At 53.5% G+C, this 25,229-nt stretch overlaps 1 protein-coding gene across 1 annotated transcript in view; it reads right to left on the reverse strand.

Annotated features, from left to right (window-relative positions):
- The window catches only part of WDR54 (WD repeat domain 54), a 144,173-nt gene that overhangs the window by 104,558 nt on the left and 14,386 nt on the right, over positions 1-25,229 (reverse strand). Inside the window, exons 2-5 of the mRNA XM_085642947.1 lie at positions 20,166-20,402; positions 13,534-13,596; positions 2,467-2,533; positions 1,306-1,362 (exon numbers count right to left, since the gene is read on the reverse strand). Of these exons, the coding sequence (XP_085499073.1) occupies positions 1,306-1,362; positions 2,467-2,533; positions 13,534-13,596; positions 20,166-20,390 (412 nt within the window). The 5' untranslated portion in view covers positions 20,391-20,402. The remainder of the gene's footprint in view (positions 1-1,305; positions 1,363-2,466; positions 2,534-13,533; positions 13,597-20,165; positions 20,403-25,229) is intronic.

Here is a 25,229-nt window from a genome sequence, read left to right on the forward strand (position 1 = left end):
ATGGGTTGTTGGTTTCCCGGTTGTTCCAGAGTTTCTCTCTGTCATCTCCTTCTGCTCGTTCTCCGGTTCCTCCTTGGGATCTTTCTTTGGTCTTGGGCGCTCTGCAGTCCGCTCCTTTTGAGCCCTTGGAGTCGGTGGACCTTAAGTTCCTCTCTTTTAAGGTGGCGTTTTTGGTTGCTGTGACTTCTGCTCGGCGGTTGGGTGAGCTCACTGCCTTGCTTTGTTCTCCTCCCTTTTTGCGTTTCCTTGATGACGCGGTGGTCCTTTCTTTGGATCCTGGGTTTGTTCCAAAGATTTGCTCTCGTTTTCATTGCTCTCAGGAGTTGATTCTTCCTTCTTTCTGTCCTTCTCCTTCCTCACCTGCTGAGCTGTTGCTTCACTCCCTGGATGTGAGGCATGCTTTGTCAGTTTATGTTACCCGCTCTGCGGGGTTTCGCTCTTCAGACTCCCTCTGTGTGACCTTTGGTCTGGCTGGTCGGCGTAAGGCTGCCTCTCGTCTTACTCTGGGTCGCTGGATCAAGGCTGTCATTTCTCTGGCATATCCGGGCTCTGGTATGCCTTGCCCTTCTGGGGTTCAGGCCCGTTCCACTAGGGGTGTTTCTGCTTCCTGGGCTGCCTTTCATGGGGTTTTCCTTGATGAGATCTGTCGTGCTGGGACTTGGGCTTCTGATTCTACTTTTGTGCTGCACTATCGTCTGAATTGTGCTTTGTCTGACCGGACCAATTTTGGTTGTGGTGTGTTAAGTGCTGTGGGAGCTGTTCCCCCTCCCTGATTCTGTGTGTTTAATAAAGTTTTATCACTTGCTGCACTCCACTTTTGTGTTCGGTCTCTGTTGTCTGTGTGGTTCACCAAAGGCCTGCTTGTGGGGTTGCTTTGGTATGCCTCGTTAGTGATGACTGGGTCGAGGACGAGGGACGTAGAGGTAATGCTATGATTACTTACCGGTAATCCCCATTACTCTTAGTCCTACCCGTCCTCGACCCAGTCATGCTTCCCGCCCGCCCTCCCTGTTCAGGCCTTTGTTGCTTGGTATGTCAGCAAGTGCTTTCTGTTGGCTATGTACTTATAGCCCCTGACGGGAGGGTGGGTGGAGCCTAAAAGCGTTTCCTGTTTTGTTTCCTGTCAAGTGGAATACCTCATTAGTGATGACCGGGTCGAGGATGAGTAGGACTAAGAGTAATGGGGATTACCAGTAAGTAATCATAGCAACACCTCTTCCAATTTCATAACTAAGCTCCATGAAGAACCAACCCGTGCTACTCCCTTCCTGACACGTGACAAAAAAACAAATGACAAGTACTCACCAACACAGATGTATCGTCCCATCGCGGCAGCAATCCCTCGCGCAAACACTGCCTGAGCTGAAAAAGAGAGGCGGAGACTGAGTGCACAGCGCAACACTGGACTTTTATGGAGCTTCCACGATCACCTACTCAGTCATGGGCTCAGCAACTTAGGCAAGGTAAATATCACATCACACTAAGCAACCGAGACAATCGCTGTCATCTGAAGAAGACCTGTATAACACCAAACAAAGTTCACCCCCCAGCATACACCGTCTGTCATCTACAGAGCAGATCTGCACATCAGCACAGCCCGCACCCCCAAAAGACAACAACTCAAAAACAAGCCAACATACCATCCACCCTCCCACAACCACAACAAAAGTATCCGATAGGAGTGAGACGTTCAGGGCAGAGTGCGAACTGTTCACTGAAGCTTTAGACTCAAATACTCTATTCAGGTAACTAGAAAGGTCTGTCTGTTTTCAATGCACACTTTCTGTGGCCACTGAGTCTGGTAACATCTGCTCCGTCCAAGATGTATTTAAGTTGCACTCACTTCCACTTGAGCCAGGATAAGAAAGTCAAATGAACTCCAACCAACACTACTTTCTTACAGGGGATCTCTTCCTTTATTCTAAAGGCAGGTTTGCCTTCGCTGAGAGCTCAAAATAAGTAGCAGTAGGAAAATCAGCTTGTGTTGAAAGACAGCAGTCACCATAAAGGCTTCAGATTTTCAGCGTCGCTGCTGTCCGAGCCTTTAAACTGAAAACAGGGGACAATACCGTGCAGGACTCAATTTTGGACATTTCATAGAGGATTTTTTCAAACTCTATGATGCGAGGTGTTGATGGCAATTGGTATACAATGGAAGGGTGTTAAGGCTTGTGGGAGGACCTTCCTCAAAGACTCAGGAGCCGCTCTGGTAGAGGATGGTGAATTCTGGTTGGACTCCTTAGGCCCTTGGGTACACCGTTACCTGTAAATGCTTTATCAGGGTTTCATCCTCTCTCAAACTGCTCTGAGGCTTCCAAGGAGCACAAGCACACCAACGTTCTACGACAGTGGCGATACACAGGATACTACACAGACGTGCTCCATACTTCACTCATAAATCCACCATCCAACACTTTAGTTTGTAAATCACTCCTTTCAGTAAGACTGTGGCTAATTCACACCTACCTGGCGGTGTCTCCAGAGCATCCAGCGCATGCCAATAGACCATGATCGAACCATCGGACTCGTACATCTATGGAAGTTGAAAAACAAGTGCTTTTCAAGTAAGAACTGTACCAAAAAGCAGAGGAATCAGCAGGATGGAACAACGGAGAAAAAAGAGCAAGCAATCGCCTTCTGCACAGCTCGAAAACCATACACACAGAATGACATTATTTCATTCAGTAACAGACCTACCTCCCGACCATCTAAACACAGTACCAGGCAGTACTCCGCCCACAGCCTCAAGAAACGTACCTAGTGAAAGCCAAGAATACTGATATGAGTCAACTTTTGAAAGAATAGTGAGGGCAAAGGTCAGTCCTCAAACACCTGAAACATGTACAGTCCACAGCTCCCAAGGTTTCAGATTGATATGTGTGACATTTTCATCATTTCAGTGCAATTATGAGGGACAGTTCGACTATGAGTGACACCTTCTTGCGAGCAAAATCAAGCAATGAAGATGAGGGAAACATATAAATATCATAACTGAGCAACAAGAAACGCCAAGAAGATCTTGAAACTGCTGCAAAGCACCGGAAATGGAAGGGCACTACCCTAGTGCCCTGGTAACCTGATCGTACTGTTAAACAAATGTGTAACCATGATATTAAACATTGAACAAGTCTTTCAGAGGCAGGACTTTATTCAAGTTCTCAGCACGTATCAAGACTTGTGCAGTTAAATACAAAAATACTTACTGGATGCAACAGATTGTCATCTGCATTATAAAATAAACAATATACTTTTAAAGCCCATATGTTCATAGAGGTTAGACCAAGTACAACACCTGCCCAACTTGACAAAACTTTAAATAGTAAAACACACTAAGACCAGCACTAACAGCTCAGTCAGATCTTTCACAGTGTCGAGTTAAGAGTATCAGAGGCGGATGGGGACACATTCCTTAGAGCATCACTCCAGGGCCTCTCTGCCATGTACGACCCGGTCCAACCAGGATATGAGCCCCCAACAACACTCTCACTGATGCATAGTGTTGGCAAGCCCCTCCCTTCCAGTACTCAATCTGGAGAGTATCAGGACTCCGGGGCCTCTCTCTGTCCATGTGGCCTAGCCCAACAGGAAGGGAATCTGAGGCGCCAAAAACATGAACAGTTACGCATCCATCTCAGCTGCCTGCACTCGCAGTGGCGGCTGGTGACCTTTCAAAGTGGTAGGGCGAGCAAACAGGCTGTACAGAAACGCCCAGGCTGGTGCTGTTGAGGCAGGCTCCCTTTCTGCATGCACAATGCTCCCAAACCCTCCCGGATGTTTTAAAACCCACAAGTCTCCGGTGTACATAAAGAGCGTTACCTGTAGATCACCTAGTACTCTCTGGCTCAGGGAGGCCATGCCTGTCTTGCTCGGTGCGCTCCCTCCACGTGCGGCACAATGACGCACCGGCCTATGGTGTCCTCCTCGGATACTTAGTCAGAATCTATAACGAGTGAGTGTTGTTGCAGGACAGAAATGCGCGCGTGCTGTACAATATTTACTGTGGTTTTGATTTGCTCCCCAAATTAAGCAGCAACTGCTGCTCGAGACCCCAATGCTGTAATGTGGGGAAGTCCGCACCGGAAATCCTGATCTTTGGGTTCATAGTCAGAAAATATCCCATTGCACCTTCGTGTCTGCTGTAGAAATATTGGGGAGCCTGCAGCTGGCCAAACATTCGATATATTTCATTCACGATGTGATTATAAATATGAAATAGTACTTAGACATGTCAATGCAATAGAAATAGCCAGACTGGTTCATTTTGTTCCCCAATGGATTCAACACGATAACAGCAGGTGAATTAGAGAGGATAACATTATGGGATTAATCCGTCTGGTCAAGCTCTCACTGAAGTCACGTCTTCAAACTTGGGGAGTTCACCATCGTGTTCCACAACATGGTGGAGGAAACAAACAGTAATCATTTATCAGGGCGCTTGTGGTGCAGACATTGTTATTTGCACGAGGCACTATGTAAGGGACCCCATTGCCACACTTGGTGATGCAGCTGTCGTAGCAAAGATTTTCCTAATGATCAATTTGATTTGTGTTACAACTTCAAGCCATTCTTGCAGTTACTGGTATGTGCCACTTTACTCACACCCGGTCGCAGCCCGCATGACGGGTGGGTGGGGGGTGGAAGAAATGGGGTCATCGCGGGGGGGGGGAGGGGGAGGCGGGAGGGGTTTAATGAAAGAAAAATATAAAATAAAACTTACCGTCCCGCTTCTGGATGGGTCCCGAGTCCGACTCTCGCCATCCACAGTTTTCCAATTCCAACCTGCAGCCCTCGTTGTCAAGGAAAGGCAGCCTCCCTCCCTCCCCTCCACCAATCACAATGCTGCAAGGGCAGCGTTGTGATAGGTGACCAAACAGTCAATACCCACAACAGTGGGCAAGCCACTCCCCCCCCCCCTGCCCTCGAGCAGGACCGCCCACCCCCAACCAGGCACGTCTGCTTTCTCGCTGTGGGAGAAGGCAGAAACATAAAAGTGTAGTTATTACCATTTATGTTTCTGCTTTTTTAGCACTGCGAGAAAGCAGTGGTGCGACGCCCCCACGCCCCAATGCAGGTCAGACCTCCGTTGCTCCGCCCATAGTGCAAGCACTTGGTGAGTGCACAGTGGCGGCTCCCCCATTGGGGCGTGGGGGCATCGCCGCACTGCTTTCTCGCAGTGCGAGAAGGCAGAAACATAAATGGTAATAACTACCATTTTATGTTTCTGCCTACTCGCACGGCGAGAAAGCAGGCTTGCGTGGTTGGTGGTGGGCCGTCCTGCTCGAGGGCAGGGGGGAAGTGGCTTGCTCACTGAAACAGTCAATACCCACAACAGTGGGCAAGCCACTCCCCCCCCCCCCCCCCCACCTGCCCTCAAGCAGGACCAACCACTTTCCCTTTTTAGGTCTCGCCTTGGCAGCGCGTGCGCTGTCTCAGCGAGACTTAAAGTAATCTGTATATTGGCTTCAACTCCGTGTAATTTCTCCTACAGTTTTCGTCCACTTGCTCGCAGTTAATTGCGTGCAGTGTGCCATCTGTTTTTTACCCCTCCTTGACGAACGTGTGTAAGCGCCGGTCGTGGTTGGGGGCATGGCCCCCCTCCTCTCTCTCCTCGCCTTGTTCCACTTCCAAAAGTTACTTGTTCGCGCTGCTGCTTATTCCTGACATGTTGCCTTCTGCTGCCAGGCAGGGGGCAAGCAGCGTGAGCAAGACACGCTGTAGACTCGCTGTCCCCGCACAGAGCTCAAAGGCGCACGGGGTGGACAGGGGTATTCCAGCCGGTGACTTCACACAAGGAAAAGGAAAGCTAGCAGTTTAAACTGTGCTCATGCTTCCTTCTTCTGAGCCGAGTTGTGTTATGCGCTGGCCCTTTAATTTCCCGGGCTCAACGCGGCTGGTGATGCCTTCTTTCACTTTCCACGGGAGCTTGGTGTAGCGCGCAGGCCGGCTGTTGATTGCTGCTTGCCCCGCTGCTCCACCGTTGTTTTCCATTGTCTTGCGGAGGTGCTGGCTCGGTACACGCTGCCTTTGCAATGCTGCCAATCTAAGCGGTCCACTTCAGGCGAACCGCCGCTGCTGCTTTGGCGGGGGTGTAGGCACGCTTTCCACTGCTCCCGCCGGCTGATAGCCCACCAGAAAACACTGCTTGAGCATATGGCGGGGGTGGAGGCTCTTCCTATACTGCTCCCACCAGCCCGACGACGGTTACCGCTGCTGGAAGGTGAAAAACGCAGCCCGGTCTGGCCTGCTGTTTCAGTCCTGGCTCTCTAATCCCCCGGTCACAAAGGGCGTGAAACCAGCCCTGCCGTATTCCAATTCCTTCCCAGCGTCGTCATCCCTGTCACGGTAGGGTTTCTCCCTATTCTTCTTCTGCCTCCCTGTGAGAAGGGGGGGTGTTGCTTTGTCTCTCCATGGGCCTAGAAGCCCCTATTTATCCCCCCCTCCTCCATTTGGCCCCCGATTCGGGGGCTCGCACTTACGGGCTATTTCTTTTCCAGAGAGGGGCTTCACGCCCCCGGACGGTGTTTGGCCCAGGCCCCTCATGGGTCCGGCTTCGCCTCCCCCGGCCCGGGTTTCATCTTGCTTCCTCATACGTTCTTCCATCAATAAGCAGCCAAGTAGGGTTTCTGAACTTCTCTGTTATCTGCGCGCCCTTAACTACAACACTATGGACTCTCTGTACTGCGATGGTTTGTTTTCACTGTTCCCCCTGGAGCAGGCTGCAAACGCACAACACCACGACTTATAATGTCTGGTAGTGCAAAAAGAAAAATATTGGATTTTGCTTTGATACCTTTTTACATATGTGTGCTTGTGTAAACGTGAGCATGCATGCGAGTATATACATGTCTGCGTTTATCTGTGTGTGTAAAATTGGGGGTGTAGTCTGTGTTCTAAACGGTCGCACGGTTGGTAAGTGTATTTGCCTGCCTTCTGCCACAGGTGATCCCGCACACTCCCCCTGAACACACAAACACACCCTGAGGAGTGCACGCGGCCGGCTGGTGAGCCTTCTTTATTCCCTGAGGGGCCCGGACACACAGGGGGGCCGGCGGAGCTGGCGCTCAGAGCAGGGGGCACCCTCTCACCCTGGCACACTTCACCCCACTACCTTCTGTACCCCAAATTCGTGTACTCGTCACCTCGCTGGACGGAGCTGCTCGCCCTCTCCTGTAACGGTGGCACCTATGGAATTCAATAAAAGAAAAAGATAAACAATTATCCATGGACCAGTAATCCCTCCGCGGGCTTCTGGTGGCATCATACCCTGACGGTGAAGGACCCGTGGTTTGTAAATGTCGCCAGAGCCCGAAATGGCAACATAGGACATTGATACATGTTATACATTATACATTTTTATGTTTCATGCGTAGCATGAGGTGCATTTCCTGAGAAAATGTATTTTTAAGAAGGAGATGTTTATTGAAAAGATGCAGTAAATACTTGGACTCCACTGTGGCTCTCTTTTGTAAAAGAAGCAGACACTAATTAATTGTGTAGTTAAGAATGTAGAATTTTAGAATAAAGACCCTTTATGCTGTAAAAAGAATAACCTGTCTGCAGGAGGAGGAGATTGTCGAAGCTGCTCTCTGCAAAGCGCAGCGAAGCCCTGCCGGTACCTGGACACGCCTTCTGCTGCGCGCTCACCAATGTATTGTTGATTAAACAGTGAGCAATGTCAGAGATGCCATTATGAAGACAACACCCATATTTCACTGGGACACGTGAAATGTTCTCTGTATTTCATAGGTTCTGCGAATTATCTGTGTTGACACCACTGTATTGTGTGTAATAAAAGTACCAAAACATGTCATATGTTTGTGTGCGCACGCATGTATGTGTCTATACTGAAAACACTCACACATGTATGTGCATTTTAGGCTACTTTTGTCACACAGAAACAGTGCTTTTTAAAGACACATTTCAAAAGAATGTTGCCTTATTTCTCAGAAACAGCATAATTCAGATTTCTTTCAATCAGGGTTGGATTACGTAAAACACAATTGACAGAGATGATGTTAAAGGACCTGTTGGGAAAGCGTAGCCGCCATTCTAAGATTTGAGTTGCACCGTCCGCTTTGCCACGGGCTGAGGGGAGGGTGGTCCGCTGTGGTGAATTCTCGCGTGCAGGAAGGAGCTGGTGGTTTGTGGTGGAGAGAGAGGGTAGTGGGAGCGTCAGTCCCTGATGAGCCGTCCTGGCAGCGGCTGCTCCTCTTTACTGGCTGCTCCGCCGCTCTCGCTTCCCCTAAATTCCCTGGGCCCTTCTAGTGTTGCTAGCACCGGCGGGGCTCGTGACTGCTGCAACTTAATCTGCGTCCTGGCTGCTGCCGCTCATTCCATTTACAGATTTTAACACTATTTGCATTTTACATTACAATCATTTAAATACATTTTTACAACAAACAATATAAAAAACAATGTCATTTACAAACCCATTTACTCAAAACAATGAAACTGCGAGACCTATTGCATTGTAAATGCTTGTTCTCTATGTAGGCTGCTGCGTGCAGCAGCCTACATAGAGAAAATGGCCCGGGTGGGGCGCGCTCCGCTGTGCCTCACCAATCACAACGCTGCCATTGCAGCATTGTGATTGGGGGAGGGGAGGGAGGGAGGCTGCCTTTCCTTGACGACAAGGGCTGCAGGTCGGAATTGGAAAACGGGGGACGGCGGGAGGTGGACTCGGGTCCCATCCAGAAGCGGGACGGTGAGTTTTATTTTATATTTTCTTTCATTAACCCCCTCCCACCTCCCCCTACCCCGCGATGACCCCATTTCCACCCCCCCACCCGCCCGTCATGCGGGCTGCGACCGGGTGTGAGTAAAGTGGCACATACCAGTAACTGCAAGAATGGCTTGAAATTGTAACACAAATCAAATTGATCATTAGGAAAATCTTCGCTACGACAGCTGCATCACCAAGTGTGGTCCCTTACATAGTGCCTCATGCAAATAACAATGTCTGCACCACAAGCGCCCTGATAAATGATTACTGTTTGTTTCCTCCACCATGTTGTGGAACATGATGTTGACCTTCCCAAGTTTGGAGACGTGACTTCAGTGAGAGCTTGACCAGACGGATTAATCCCATAATGTTATCCTCTCTAATTCACCTGCTGTTATCGTGTTGAATCCATTGGGGAACAAAATGAACCAGTCTGGCTATTTCTATTGCATTGACATGTCTAAGTACTATTTCATATTTATAATCACATCGTGAATGAAATATATCGAATGTTTGGCCAGCTGCAGGCTCCCCAATATTTCTACAGCAGACACGAAGGTGCAATGGGATATTTTCTGACTGTGAACCCAAAGATCAGGATTTCCGGTGCGGACTTCCCCACATTACAGCATTGGGGTCTCGAGCAGCAGTTGCTGCTTAATTTGGGGAGCAAATCAAAACCACAGTAAATATTGTACAGCACGCGCGCATTTCTGTCCTGCAACAACACTCACTCGTTATAGATTCGGACTAAGTGTCCGAGGAGGACACCATAGGCCGGTGCGTCATTGTGCCGCACGTGGAGGGAGCGCACCGAGCAAGACAGGCATGGCCTCCCTGAGCCAGAGAGTACTTGGTGATCTACAGGTAACCCTTTTTATGTACACCGGAGACTTGTGGGTTTTAAAACATCCGGGAGGGTTTGGGAGCATTGTGCATGCAGAAAGGGAGCCTGCCTCAACAGCACCAGCCTGGGCGTTTCTGTACAGCCGGTTTGCTCGCCCTACCACTTTGAAATGTCACCAGCCGCCACTGCTGACCTGTGTCACCATAGTACAGTGAGTAACTATATGTTGTAATGTGGCACACTGTACGACCTGCACCCACTGACTGCAGGCAGCTGCCTGATCGCACGCTGCCAAAAAGGAATTTGCTAATTGACACACACTCTCGGGTGGCTACTGCCCTGCACACTGTATCACTAAACTTACTTCAACTTTGAAGCAGCTCTCTGCGAGGCAGGCTCAGGCCGCGAGCCACTGTGGCAGGTGAGGGTTTGCCACCCGCCCATCGATTTTAATACTGCGGCTGAGCCACGACGCAGAGGCCGGTGCAAGTACTCAGGCAGCGCTGTGAGCGCACAGGCAGCGCTGCGAGCGCCATGATTGTCGCAAACCAGAGGCCAGCCGCACTCCCAAAACAAACTCCAGCAGAAGGACAGGTCATGCCTGCTGCACCTTAGACTGTTGAATCACACAACCTGACTGGGCTCTCGGTCTCGGTAGTGCACATGGGACACTGCCTCGACATGACGTCAGGCTATGAGCCACGCTATAGAACTAAATCTGAGTTCTCGCAGGATACATTGTAGAAGGGTACTAGTTCAGCAGCCAGCTGTGCCCCAAGCCAGCGAGCGCAGTGCACTGCCAGCTGAGCCCCAAGCCTGTGGTCGTAGAGCGCGCATGCCATGGCGCACTGCCAGCTGAGACCCAAGCCTGTGGCCGTAGAGCGCGCATGCCACGGCGCACTGCCAGCTTAGCCCCAAGCCTGTGGCCGTAGAGCGCGCATGCCATGGTGCACTGCCAGCTGAGCCCCAGGCCTGCGGGCGCAGTGCACACGCCACGGTGCACTGCCAGCTGAGCCCCAAGCCTGCTGTCGCACAACGCACATGCCACGGCGCACTGCCAGCTGAGCCCCGGGCCCATGGGCGCAGCGCGAGCATGCCATCGCGCACTGCCAGGTGAGACCCAAGCCTGCGGTCGCAAAGCATGCACGCCACGGCGCACTGCCAGCTTAGCCCCAAGCCTGTGGTCGTAGAGCGCGCATGCCATGGTGCACTGCCAGCTGCCACTAACAGTTTCATGCAGCACTAACGGCTCGAGTGACAGCTCAGGCGCTAAACCTATAATACGTGACAATGCATGTCAGCGCAGTGATGCAGAGCACCACACTGAAATGCGTTAGTCTAACACCTGATGCGTGCTGCTTGGCAGGACGGACAGTATATTGTAAATGATGGGAAATGTAACCCGTTAAAGAGGTGTGCAACAGGAGGAAAGCGCCCGGACAATCTCATAAGTGTTAAAAGAAAGATCAGAACACAAAATCCAGACTATAATTTTCCGCTCGGAGTTAATTGAAGTGGAGGTGGGTACCAAGAAATGAAGTGACATGAAAAGATGGGCAGCGGTTGGTGGGTGCCAAGAATGGTAAGTGTTCCACACATGGAATATAATGCTCTAAAGGCTGAGGTCCCACCAGCAAAGAAGAGGGAGCCGACGTGTGATGGAAGCCGCTGCTTGTGACATACATTCATGGCAGCTCGCGGCGCTCGCGCAAGAAGAAGGAGCCGACGTGTGATGGAAGCCGCTGCTTGTGACATACATCCATGGCAGCTCGCGGCGCTCACGGCAGAAGAGGGAGCCGACGTGTGATGGAAGCCGCTGCTTGTGACATACATCCATGGCAGCTCGCGGCGCTCACGGCAGAAGAGGGAGCCGACGTGTGATGGAAGCCGCTGCTTGTGACATACATCCATGGCAGCTCGCGGCGCTCACGGCAGAAGAGGGAGCCGACGTGTGATGGAAGCCGCTGCTTGTGACATGCATTCATGGCAGCTCGCGGCGCTCACGGCAGAAGAAGGAGCCGACGTGTGATGGAAGCCGCTGCTTGGAACATGCATTCATGGCAGCTCGCGGCGCTCACGGCAGAAGAGGGAGCCGACGTGTGATGGAAGCCGCTGCTTGTGACATACATTCATGGCAGCTCGCGGCGCTCACGGCAGAAGAAGCTCTTTATTGTGTGTGGGCGTCTTATGGTAAATATGTTTCCAAACAGAATAAGGTGTGCGTTTGATATTCTGAGTGATGTTCTTAGCTGTGTGTGATTGCCTTTGTGTGCTTGGGTTGTGTATAGAGAAAGATCGAAGCTGGACAGAATATCCCGGCAGAGTGAATGCACGGAAGGGCAGAGGCTTTTCAGAGCGAGAGACACTGAGAGAAGCAGCTGCTGCCTCCGGTGTTCAGCATCCGCTGGCTGCATTCCACAGGAGAAAGAGAAAGGAGCTACATAGCAACGCACTCCCAAGGATGGAGTGGAGGGCAGATGGTACCCGGTGAACCCTGGACACAAAGCACAGTAGACACACACACAGTAACGTATGGATACCCAGACGTGAAACGAGGCGGGGAGAGATGCACAGTAACGTATGGATACCCAGACGTGAAACGAGGCGGGGAGAGATGCACAGTGACGTATGGATACCCAGACGTGAAACGAGGCGGGGAGAGATGCACAGTGACGTATGGATACCCAGACGTGAAACGAGGCGGGGAGAGATGCATAGTGACGTATGGATACCCAGACATGAAAGGAGATGGACAGAGATGCGTCATATCTAGCTGAGGCCGAGAGGTGAAGTGCAGAGGAGGAATTCCCAGTAGCTACTGTGTGGCCTGGCAAGACGTAGCGTAGACAGGAGCACAGCATCTGGTGGGTGTCAAGAGATGAAACAGGGTGCCGAGAGATGCACAGAAACTTGGGGACTCTTGGGCATGAAGTGCAGAGATGCACAGAAACTTGGGGACTCTTAGGCATGAAGTGGAGAGATGCACAGAAACTTGGGGACTCTTAGGCATGAAGTGGAGAGATGCACAGAAACTTGGGGAATCTTGGGCATGAAGTGCAGAGATGCACAGAAACTTGGGGACTCTTAGGCATGAAGTGGAGAGATGCACAGAAACTTGGGGACTCTTAGGCATGAAGTGGAGAGATGCACAGAAACTTGGGGACTCTTGGGCATGAAGTGCAGAGATGCACAGAAACTTGGGGACTCTTAGGCATGAAGTGGAGAGATGCACAGAAACTTGGGGACTCTTAGGCATGAAGTGGAGAGATGCACAGAAACTTGGGGACTCTTGGGCATGAAGTGCAGAGATGCACAGAAACTTGGGGACTCTTAGGCATGAAGTGCAGAGATGCACAGAAACTTGGGGACTCTTGGGCATGAAGTGCAGAGATGCACAGAAACTGATGGCTGCAAAGACATGAACGGGCCACACTGAGACGAACACTCCATGGCAGATTCTCAGGTCTGACGTAGGCCAGAGATGGACACTTCCTGGTTGGTAACCAGCATGAAGGGAGGTTGGCATGTGCACAGTGGGGAGGGCAGAAGATGCAAAGTACCACTCGGATTCCAAAATAGGAAATTACTGAGGTGAGAGCAGATTTCAGGCAGGAGGTTTTTGTTTTAAGGGTCCTTTCACCATGAGAAGTTAACATCACAGCATGAATATACACTTGGTGAAACAGTCAATACTGAATGCATTGAACAACTTCACTGTTGAACTATCGACTGGGACATAGATAATGGTCCACACAGCTGAGAAACAGAGCGCACACTCCCACGCACCCCATCCAGTCACTACTCGGAACTTCCACTCGTCAGTTGGTCTGTTATGCCCAAGATCACACACCAAAGAGGAGCACATGAGAAAGGCGACAGATACAGCAGGGGTTAGCCATTCATCCCTTTTCACCCCATCAAGTCTTTCTTTCACTGCAGAGGGCACACTGGCAGCAGGCCCTACCTGGATCCCCTTCTGGGAGGTGAGCACCAGCAGGACTCGATACGGCAGGACGCACCAGGACGCCTGTAAGGTAAGTGAGAGGGTCAGCACACTGAAGGGGTGACAGCCACACTGCATCACAAGATAAACACAGACCGGGTGCGAGGCGTTGAGAGGTCACTGCAGCATGACATGTAATCGAGGAATAATGAATGAGGTGAAAAACAATATTAAGAATGCTCAGAATTCACCAGCACAAAAGCAGCCGAAAGAGGACTGAGATGTGTCACCAGAATCTTGATGGCATGGACAAGGATCTGCCCAGCCCCTTCTCCGCCTACCTTACCTCTGTCGCATTCATGAGTTCTTGATCTGATGGCATGGACAAGGATCTGCCCAGCCCCTTCTCCGCCTACCTTACCTCTGTCGCATTCATGAGTTCTTGATCTGATGGCATGGACAAGGATCTGACCAGCCCCCTCTCCAGCCTCCCTTACCTCTTTCGCATTAGTGAGTTCTTGATCTGATGGCATGGACAAGGATCTGACCAGCCCCCTCTCCCGCCTCCCTTACCTCTTTCGCATTAGTGAGTTCTTGATCTGATGGCATGGACAAGGATCTGACCAGCCCCCTCTCCCGCCTCCCTTACCTCTTTCGCATTAGTGAGTTCTTGATCTGATGGCATGGACAAGGATCTGACCAGCCCCCTCTCCCGCCTCCCTTACCTCTTTCGCATTTGTGAGTTCTTGATCTAATGGCATGGACAAGGATCTGACCAGCCCCCTCTCCCGCCTCCCTTACCTCTGTCGCATTCGTGAGTTCTTGATCTGATGGCATGGACAAGGATCTGACCAGCCCCCTCTCCCGCCTCCCTTACCTCTGTCGCATTCGTGAGTTCTTGATCTGATGGCATGGACAAGGATCTGACCAGCCCCCTCTCCAGCCTCCCTTACCTCTGTCGCATTCGTGAGTTCTTGATCTGATGGCATGGACAAGGATCTGACCAGCCCCCTCTCCCGCCTCCCTTACCTCTGTCGCATTCGTGAGTTCTTGATCTGATGGCATGGACAAGGATCTGACCAGCCCCCTCTCCAGCCTCCCTTACCTCTTTCGCATCAGTGAGTTCTTGATCTGATGGCATGGACAAGGATCTGACCAGCCCCCTCTCCAGCCTCCCTTACCTCTTTCGCATCAGTGAGTTCTTGATCTGATGGCATGGACAAGGATCTGACCAGCCCCCTCTCCAGCCTCCCTTACCTCTTTCGCATTAGTGAGTTCTTGATCTGATGGCATGGACAAGGATCTGACCAGCTCCCTCTCCCGCCTCCCTTACCTCTTTCGCATCAGTGAGTTCTTGATCTGATGGCATGGACAAGGATCTGACCAGCCCCCTCTCCAGCCTCCCTTACCTCTTTCGCATTAGTGAGTTCTTGATCTGATGGCATGGACAAGGATCTGACCAGCCCCCTCTCCCGCCTCCCTTACCTCTTTCGCATCAGTGAGTTCTTGATCTGATGGCGTGGACAAGGATCTGACCAGCCCCCTCTCCCGCCTCCCTTACCTCTGTTGCATTAGTGAGTTCTTGATCTGATGGCATGGACAAGGATCTGACCAGCCCCCTCTCCCGCCTCCCTTACCTCTTTCGCATTAGTGAGTTCTTGATCTGATGGCATGGACAAGGATCTGACCAGCCCCCTCTCCCGCCTCCCTTACCTCTTTCGCATTAGTGAGTTCTTGATCTGATGGCATGGACAAGGATCTGACCAGCCGCCTCTCCCGCCTCCCTTACCTCTGTCGCATTCGTGAGTTCTTGATCTGATGGCATGGACAAGGATCTGACCAGCCCCCTCTCCCGCCTCCCTTACCTCTTTCGCATTAGTGAGTTCTTGATCTGATGGCATGGACAAGGATCTGACCAGCCCCCTCTCCAGCCTCCCTTACCTCTTTCGCATTAGTGAGTTCTTGATCTGATGGCATGGACAAGGATATGACCAGCCCCCTCTCCAGCCTCCCTTACCTCTTTCGCATTAGTGAGTTCTTGATCTGATGGCATGGACAAGGATCTGACCAGCCCCCTCTCCCGCCTCTCTTACCTCTGTCGCATTCGTGAGTTCTTGATCTGATGGCATGGACAAGGATCTGACCAGCCCCCTCTCCCGCCTCCCTTACCTCTTTCGCATTAGTGAGTTCTTGATCTGATGGCGGGAGCTCACCAGAGACCTATTCATATACCATGGATGTACCTACTACCGGCAGCGGAGAGCTTCAAGGAGGACATACGTCTCGCTGCAGCGTGAGGACTGATCCCAAATAGATGGATATGACAGGGAGGAGGTGGAAACACGCAACTAGCGCAGTACTAGGAAGCACAGTGGGTTTTGTACATCACATTCCATTTAAGGCACAGGGATGTGAAGCAGTCAGATGCTGGTGCACATTGCTTTTGCTCAAGTGCTGAGGAGGGGGTTTGAACCCGTGCATCCAGGTGAGCAGATCAGCCACTCGAACCCTTCTTATTTCAGTAGAAAGCAGGAAACCCCTGTATGTGGGACCTGAAGGCCTGAGTCTGCCTGGCCTGCAGATAATGGAGAGGTGAAACCACCACCAGCCACAGACCTCTTCTCTAAGCAGCTGTACCCTCCAGGAGCCTCCAATGCGCCCATCCGTGATCCTACCAGCCTCTGGGGCACCCACCCCGTGATCCTACCAGCCTCTGGGGCACCCACCCCGTGATCCTACCAGCCTCTGGGGCACCCACCCCGTGATCCTATCAGCCTCTGGGGCACCCACCCCGTGATCCTACCAGCCTTTGGGGCACCCACCCCGTGATCCTACCAGCCTCTGAGGGCACCCACCCCGTGATCCTACCAGCCTCTGGGGCACCCACCTCGTGATCCTACCAGCCTCTGGGGCACCCACCCCGTGATCCTACCAGCCTCTGAGGGCACCCACCCCGTGATCCTACCAGCCTCTGGGGCACCCACCCCGTGATCCTACCAGCCTCTGGGGCACCCACCCCGTGATCCTACCAGCCTCTGGGGCACCCACCCCGTGATCCTACCAGCCTCTGGGGCACCCACCCTGTGATCCTACCAGCCTCTGAGGGCACCCACCCCGTGATCCTACCAGCCTCTGGGGCACCCACCCCGTGATCCTACCAGCCTCTGGGGCACTCACCCCGTGATCCTACCAGCCTCTGAGGGCACCCACCCCGTGATCCTACCAGCCTCTGAGGGCACCCACCCCGTGATCCTACCAGCCTCTGGGGCACCCACCCCGTGATCCTACCAGCCTCTGGGGCACCCACCCCGTGATCCTACCAGCCTCTGAGGGCACCCACCCCGTGATCCTACCAGCCTCTGGGGCACCCACCCCGTGATCCTACCAGCCTCTGGGGCACCCATCCCGTGATCCTACCAGCCTCTGGGGCACCCATCCCGTGATCCTACCAGCCTCTGGGGCACCCACCCCGTGATCATACCAGCCTCTGGGGCACCCACCCCGTGATCCTACCAGCCTCTGGGGCACCCACCCCGTGATCCTACCAGCCTCTGGGGCACCCACCCCGTGATCATACCAGCCTCTGGGGCACCCACCCCGTGATCCTACCAGCCTCTGGGTCACCCACCCCGTGATCCTACCAGCCTTTGGGGCACCCACCCCGTGATCATACCAGCCTCTGGGGCACCCACCCCGTGATCATACCAGCCTCTGGGGCACCCACCCCGTGATCCTACCAGCATTTGAGGGCACCCACCCCGTGATCCTACCAGCCTCTGAGGGCACCCACCCCGTGATCCTACCAGCCTCTGGGGCACCCACCCCGTGATCCTACCAGCCTCTGGGGCACCCATCCCGTGATCCTACCAGCCTCTGGGACACCCACCCCGTGATCATACCAGCCTCTGGGGCACCCACCCCGTGATCCTACCAGCCTCTGAGTCACCCACCCCGTGATCCTACCAGCCTCTTGGGCACCCACCCCGTGATCCTTCCAGCCTCTGGGGCACCCACCCCGTGATCCTACCAGCCTCTGGGGCACCCACCCCGTGATCCTACCAGCCTCTGGGGCACCCACCCTGTGATCCTACCAGCCTCTGGGGCACCCACCCCATGATCCTTCCAGCCTCTGGGGCACCCACCCCGTGACCCTACCAGCCTCTGGGGCACCCACCCCGTGATCCTACCAGCATTTGAGGGCACCCACTCCGTGATCCTACCAGCCTCTGAGGGCACCCACCCCGTGATCCTACCAGCCTCTGGGGCACCCATCCCGTGATCCTACCAGCCTCTGGGGCACCCACCCCGTGATCCTACCAGCCTCTGGGGCACCCACCCCGTGATCATACCAGCCTCTGGGTCACCCACCCCGTGATCCTACCAGCCTCTTGGGCACCCACCCCGTGATCCTTCCAGCCTCTGGGGCACCCACCCCGTGATCATACCAGCCTCTGGGGCACCAACCCCGTGATCATACCAGCACCCACCCCGTGATCATACCAGCCTCTGGGGCACCAACCCTGTGATCCTATCAGCCTCTGGGGCACCCACCCCGTGATCCTACCAGCCTCTGGGGCACCCACCCTGTGATCCTACCAGCCTCTGGGGCACCCACCCCGTGATCCTTCCAGCCTCTGGGGCACCCACCCCGTGACCCTACCAGCCTCTGGGGCACCCACCCCGTGATCATACCAGCATTTGAGGGCACCCACCCCGTGATCCTACCAGCCTCTGGGGCACCCACCCCGTGATCATACCAGCCTCTGGGGCACCCACCCCATGATCCTACCAGCCTCTGGGGCACCCACCCCGTGATCCTACCAGCCTCTGGGTCACCCACCCCGTGATCCTACCAGCCTCTTGGGCACCCACCCAGTGATCCTTCCAGCCTCTGGGGCACCCACCCCGTGATCATACCAGCCTCTGGGGCACAAACCCCGTGATCATACCAGCACCCACCCCGTGATCATACCAGCCTCTGGGGCACCAACCCTGTGATCCTATCAGCCTCTGGGGCACCCATCCCGTGATCCTACCAGCCTCTGGGGCACCCACCCTGTGATCCTACTAGCCTCTGGGGCACCCACCCCGTGATCCTTCCAGCCTCTGGGGCACCCACCCCGTGACCCTACCAGCCTCTGGGGCACCCACCCCATGATCCTACCAGCCTCTGGGGCACCCACCCCGTGATCCTACCAGCCTCTGGGGCACCCACCCCGTGATCCTTCCAGCCTCTGGGGTACCCACCCCGTGATCCTTCCAGCCTCTGGGGTACCCACCCCGTGACCCTACCAGCCTCTGGGGCACCCACCCCGTGATCCTTCCAGCCTCTGGGGCACCCACCCCGTGACCCTACCAGCCTCTGGGGCACCCACCCCGTGACCCTACCAGCCTCTGGGGCACCCACCCCGTGGTCCTTCCAGCCTCTGGGGCACCCACCCCGTGATCCTTCCAGCCTCTGGGGCACCCACCCCGTGATCCTTCCAGCCTCTGGGGCACCCACCCCGTGACCCTACCAGCCTCTGGGGCACCCACCCCGTGACCCTACCAGCCTCTGGGGCACCCACCCCGTGACCCTACCAGCCTCTGGGGCACCCACCCCGTGACCCTACCAGCCTCTGGGGCACCCACCCCGTGATCCTACCAGCCTCTGGGGCACCCACCCAGTGATCCTACCAGCCTCTGGGGCACTCACCCCGTGATCCTACCCGCCTCTGGGGCACTCCTTGCCACTGCACCTGCCCGTTTGATCACAACATAGTAACGGGAAGCCGGAGCATCTTTCACGTTGATGATGAAAGATCAATCATTTCTCGTAGCCAGCGGCCTTTCAGAGGGTCTCCCTGTTTGTATTCCACGTTTAGTATGTTCATTAACCTTGCTGACATTGCTCATGTAACATCTGGATTCTTTCCCTGGCACACTGCTTTAGCTGCGCTGCAAGAGGACGACCCCTCAACAGAGAACTTGGACCAGAAGCCAGAGATGGCTGGGACACCAGGCAAGCTGTTCAGTGCCTCATGCCTCGTCAGTCCCACATTCCACAAGGTTCCATGCACACCGGAGCTGGAGATCCTAACCCGATCCCCTGCTGGAACGCGGCAGCCTTTGTGCCTCAAACCTGAACTTGTGTTGTGCTGAGTTCCAAGGTCCTTGTCAAGAATCAGCATCCAGTGGTATTAGTGAGAAATCCTACAATCTCAGGAATAAAGGCCAAGTGTGAAGGACCCACTGGTGGAATTCCCTCCATGCCATTTTCTGTATGATTAAGGACATTCAGCCTCTGGGTTCTCCTGTCAATTCTGCACTCCCTGCACAGATGAGCCTTCGGATGAATGTGGCTTCACAAATAATATAAAACATTCATAGCCACCCAACTCCAAGTCAGGCCCCTAGAGTTATTCTTCCACTCTGCACCTGGCAGTACCCGACACACCCTAGCCAGGGCTCCCTGGCCATGGCAGTACCTGGCACACCATCAGGGCTCCCTGGCCATGGCAGTACCTGGCACACCCTTGTGATGGCTCCCTGGTCAAGGCAGTACCTGGCACACCCTCGTCTCGGATCTCTGGCCATGGCAGTACCTGCCACATCCTCGCCAGGGCTCTCTCGCCAAGCCTCCACTAATTCACCGCCCCTGGCCAAAGTCTCACCTGGGTGATCATGGAGGAGCTGACCGCCACGCTGCCCTCCTTGGACTGCAGCTGGCGGTGCGAGAAGTTGAGGCCGTCCCCTGAGGCGCTCACCATGTTCACGGTGTTTCCGTGGACGACGGTGAAGTAGGTGAGGTTCTTGTCCAGGATGGGCAGCACACTCAGGTTATTGTACAGAGCGGAGGCGCTGCTCTTGATCTGAATACTCTTGTCCTTGCGATACATCTTGGGATCAAACTGGAAGAGAAAAACAAGCCAGTCAGGAACCTGGGCGCTCCCCCACCCACAAATGATGCTCAGGAACCTGGGCGCTCCACCACCCACAAATGATTCTCAGGAACCTGGGCGCTCCACCACCCACAAATGATTCTCAGGAACCTGGGCGCTCCCCCACCCACGAATGATGCTCAGGAACCTGGGCGCTCCACCACCCACAAATGATTCTCAGGAACCTGGGCACTCCACCACCCACGAATGATGCTCAGGAACCTGGGCACTCCACCACCCACAAATGATGCTCAGGAACCTGGGCGCTCCACCACCCATGAATGATGCTCAGGAACCTGGGCACTCCACCACCCACAAATGATGCTCAGGAACCTGGGCACTCCACCACCCACAAATGATGCTCAGGAACCTGGGCACTCTACCACCCACGAATGATGCTCAGGAACCTGGGCGCTCCACCACCCACAAATGATTCTCAGGAACCTGGGCGCTCCCCCACCCACGAATGATGCTCAGGAACCTGGGCGCTCCACCACCCACAAATGATTCTCAGGAACCTGGGCGCTCCCCCACCCACGAATGATGCTCAGGAACCTGGGCGCTCCCCCACCCACGAATGATGCTCAGGAACCTGGGCGCTCCACCACCCACAAATGATTCTCAGGAACCTGGGCGCTCCCCCACCCACGAATGATGCTCAGGAACCTGGGCGCTCCACCACCCACAAATGATTCTCAGGAACCTGGGCGCTCCCCCACCCACGAATGATGCTCAGGAACCTGGGCGCTCCACCACCCACAAATGATTCTCAGGAACCTGGGCGCTCCCCCACCCACGAATGATGCTCAGGAACCTGGGCGCTCCACCACCCACAAATGATTCTCAGGAACCTGGGCGCTCCACCACCCATGAATGATGCTCAGGAACCTGGGCACTCCACCACCCACAAATGATGCTCAGGAACCTGGGCACTCCACCACCCACAAATGATGCTCAGGAACCTGGGCACTCTACCACCCACGAATGATGCTCAGGAACCTGGGCGCTCCACCACCCACAAATGATTCTCAGGAACCTGGGCGCTCCCCCACCCACGAATGATGCTCAGGAACCTGGGCGCTCCACCACCCACAAATGATTCTCAGGAACCTGGGCGCTCCCCCACCCACGAATGATGCTCAGGAACCTGGGCGCTCCCCCACCCACGAATGATGCTCAGGAACCTGGGCGCTCCACCACCCACAAATGATTCTCAGGAACCTGGGCGCTCCCCCACCCACGAATGATGCTCAGGAACCTGGGCGCTCCACCACCCACAAATGATTCTCAGGAACCTGGGCGCTCCCCCACCCACGAATGATGCTCAGGAACCTGGGCGCTCCCCCGCCCACGAATGATGCTCAGGAACCTGGGCGCTCCACCACCCACAAATGATGCTCAGGAACCTGGGCGCTCCACCACCCACAAATGATGCTCAGGAACCTGGGCACTCCCCCACCCACGAATGATGCTCAGGAACCTGGGCGCTCCCCCACCCACGAATGATGCTCAGGAACCTGGGCGCTCCACCACCCACAAATGATTCTCAGGAACCTGGGCGCTACACCACCCACAAATGATGCTCAGGAACCTGGGCACTCCACCACCCACAAATGATGCTCAGGAACCTGGGCACTCCACCACCCACGAATGATACTCAGGAACCTGGGCACTCCACCACCCACAAATGATGCTCAGGAACCTGGGCGCTCCACCACCCACGAATGATGCTCAGGAACCTGGGCACTCCACCACCCACAAATGATGCTCAGGAACCTGGGCACTCCACCACCCACAAATGATGCTCAGGAACCTGGGCACTCCACCACCCACGAATGATGCTCAGGAACCTGGGCACTCCACCACCCACAAATGATGCTCAGGAACCTGGGCGCTCCACCACCCACAAATGATTCTCAGGAACCTGGGCGCTCCACCACCCACGAATGAGGCTCAGGAACCTGGGCGCTCCACCACCCACAAATGATGCTCAGGAACCTGGGCGCTCCACCACCCACAAATGATGCTCAGGAACCTGGGCGCTCCACCACCCACGAATGATGCTCAGGAACCTGGGCGCTCCACCACCCACAAATGATGCTCAGGAACCTGGGTGCTCCACCACCCACGAATGATGCTCAGGAACCTGGGCACTCCACCACCCACAAATGATGCTCAGGAACCTGGGCGCTCCACCACCCACAAATGATGCTCAGGAACCTGGGCGCTCCACCACCCACAAATGATGCTCAGGAACCTGGGCGCTCCACCACCCACAAATGATGCTCAGGAACCTGGGCGCTCCACCACCCACAAATGATGCTCAGGAACCTGGGCACTCCCCCACCCACGAATGATGCTCAGGAACCTGGGCGCTCCACCACCCACAAATGATTCTCAGGAACCTGGGCACTCCACCACCCACGAATGATTCTCACAAAGCGAAAGACGGAAGCATAAAATAAATAATATGAACATATAAGAATGAGAAGGAACCTCTGGATTATGGTTCTGAACAAGCATCTGCAGAGAAAGAACCATCTCTGTAGAAATGTGCTAGCCACAAAGATCGCAGCGTACGACCCCAAGGTGCTGTGAAGGCCTCATGGCTTGACTAATCTACTACACAGATCATGGGGTCCAACCCCCAGCTGCGGAGAAGGGACCGTCCCTGCACTAATGTACTAACCGCATAGATCATGGGGTCCAACCCCCTGCTGCGGAGAAGGACCCATCCCTGCACAAATGTACTAACCACATAGATCATGGTGTCCATCCCCCTCCTGCGGAGAAGGACTCTTTCCTGTACACAATGTACTAACCGCATAGATCACTTGTCTAAGCCCCTGCTGCGGAGAAGGACCCATCCCTGAACTAATGTACTAACCACATAGATCATGGGGTCCAACCCCCTGCTGCATAGCAGGACCCATACCTGCATTAATGTACTAACCACATAGATCATGGGGTCCAACCCCCTCCTGCTGGGAAGGGCCCATCCCTGCACAAATGTACTAGCCGCATGGATCACTTGTCCAACACCCCTTCTGTAGAGAAGGACCCATCCCGGCACAAATGTACTAACCGCATGGATCACTTGTCCAACCCCTGCTGTAGAGAAGGACCCATCCCTGCACTAATGTACTAACTGCATAGATCATGGGGTACAACCCCCTGCTGCAGAGAAGGACCCATCCCTGTACAAATATACCAACTGCATAGACCCATGCTGTGCCTCTGTCTGCACCCCCATGATGTGCTCTTCACTGCACTCCCATGCTGTGCGCCTGTCTGCACCCCCATGCTGTGCTCTTCTCTGCAACCCCATGCTGTGCCTTTGTCTGTACCCCCATGCTTGTTGTGTGCAGATTTAGATTCCGTATATAGGTTTCCCGATTTATGCCCTTATAAAGGTACAATTTATATTGCCCTTATTTAGGCATTGTCCATGCTAACCAAATACAGGCATGATCTCCTACATCCGTCCATCCACGTCACAACGAGTTCTTGGAAAACCAGACTCTTAAGCCTTTAGGAATTTCCCTTGCTTGGATATTGATTTCTCCAAGAACTCATTTATTATGCATGAACATCTATTCCTTAGGGGTTCATTCATGACGTTCCGATGCCCGACTTTTACGTCAATATAGGCATTCCTAAACACCTTCAAGGTATAAATATGCCTGCAGTTGCCCTGGCAAACCACGGTTCTGGTACGGTCCAGCTCGACTGCCTACTTGCGGTTCACCACGGCAAATTCGGAAGGAGATCGAGTCCCAGCCTGATGCACTGACCAGACGCTGTCATCCTCCTCGCAGAGAATCCAGCTCCAGTGTTTCTGACTCCCCTTGCGGGGTGTTAGATATCAAGTCCCGGAAAGAGATTCCAACCTCGCACATTCTAAGGTATGGAGCTGACTAGAACTTAGAGAAACTTTTGGCAACTCTTGGCAAAACTATAGCTATAGCTAGCTATACTTTAGAAAACAGCACCTACTTCTTACCTCGTACTACACTTAGGTTAGGTACACTGGGGTAGAACTATTTAGAAGCATCAGATGAGTATTCACATTTTAGCCTATATTATTTATGTATGTATTTTATGAATATATGTCATAGCTACAAACCATGCTATTGCAGTATTATTTTATCTTACTGCTAACCTCGTACATATTGTACTTTGCAGTCTGTCTTACGATTGTAGCAATTCATATCTCTTGCATGAAAAATAAGACTGTCCAATAAACCCTTTTTATTGAAACGCCCGTCTCTCTATTTCTGTGCAGCTTTGTAGAAACGAAGCATGCATGATTGACTGAGTGAAACTGTTATCTATTGTTTCCACGGTTCTGAGATTGTTCCAACTCTAAGGGAAACAAAGTGGTCATGTTTATGCAGTTGTCAGAAACTAATCCCTTCTTGTATATTCGAGAAGTTTCTAGTGACCTCTGAGTTAGCTGGCACACACAAGTAATTAAGTTTAATATACTCGATAGAGACATACTGACCTCAGTCCTATGTTAAATCTATAGTGTATGTTATTCCAATGCGCAAAGCCTATCAGGGATATAGGAACTACATTACATGGCGCCCAATGTTTGGTAAGGCACTAATTTAACTCTAGATACTGGAGTAACTCAGTCGTGCTTTTCTCAGAGACCCCTAATCATAATACTCCATAGGACGTCTGGAGTGGGTAGGGTTAATATCCGCCATAGCTGAGTAGGACAAAAATCCTATGTATTAGCTGTTTGGTTTGTTCAACGTTGAAGGATACAGTGTTCCAAAATATTGTGCA

The sequence above is a fragment of the Triturus cristatus genome, chromosome 2_2 (assembly GCF_964204655.1).
Source record: "Triturus cristatus chromosome 2_2, aTriCri1.1, whole genome shotgun sequence".
Classification (NCBI taxonomy): Eukaryota; Metazoa; Chordata; class Amphibia; order Caudata; family Salamandridae; genus Triturus; species Triturus cristatus.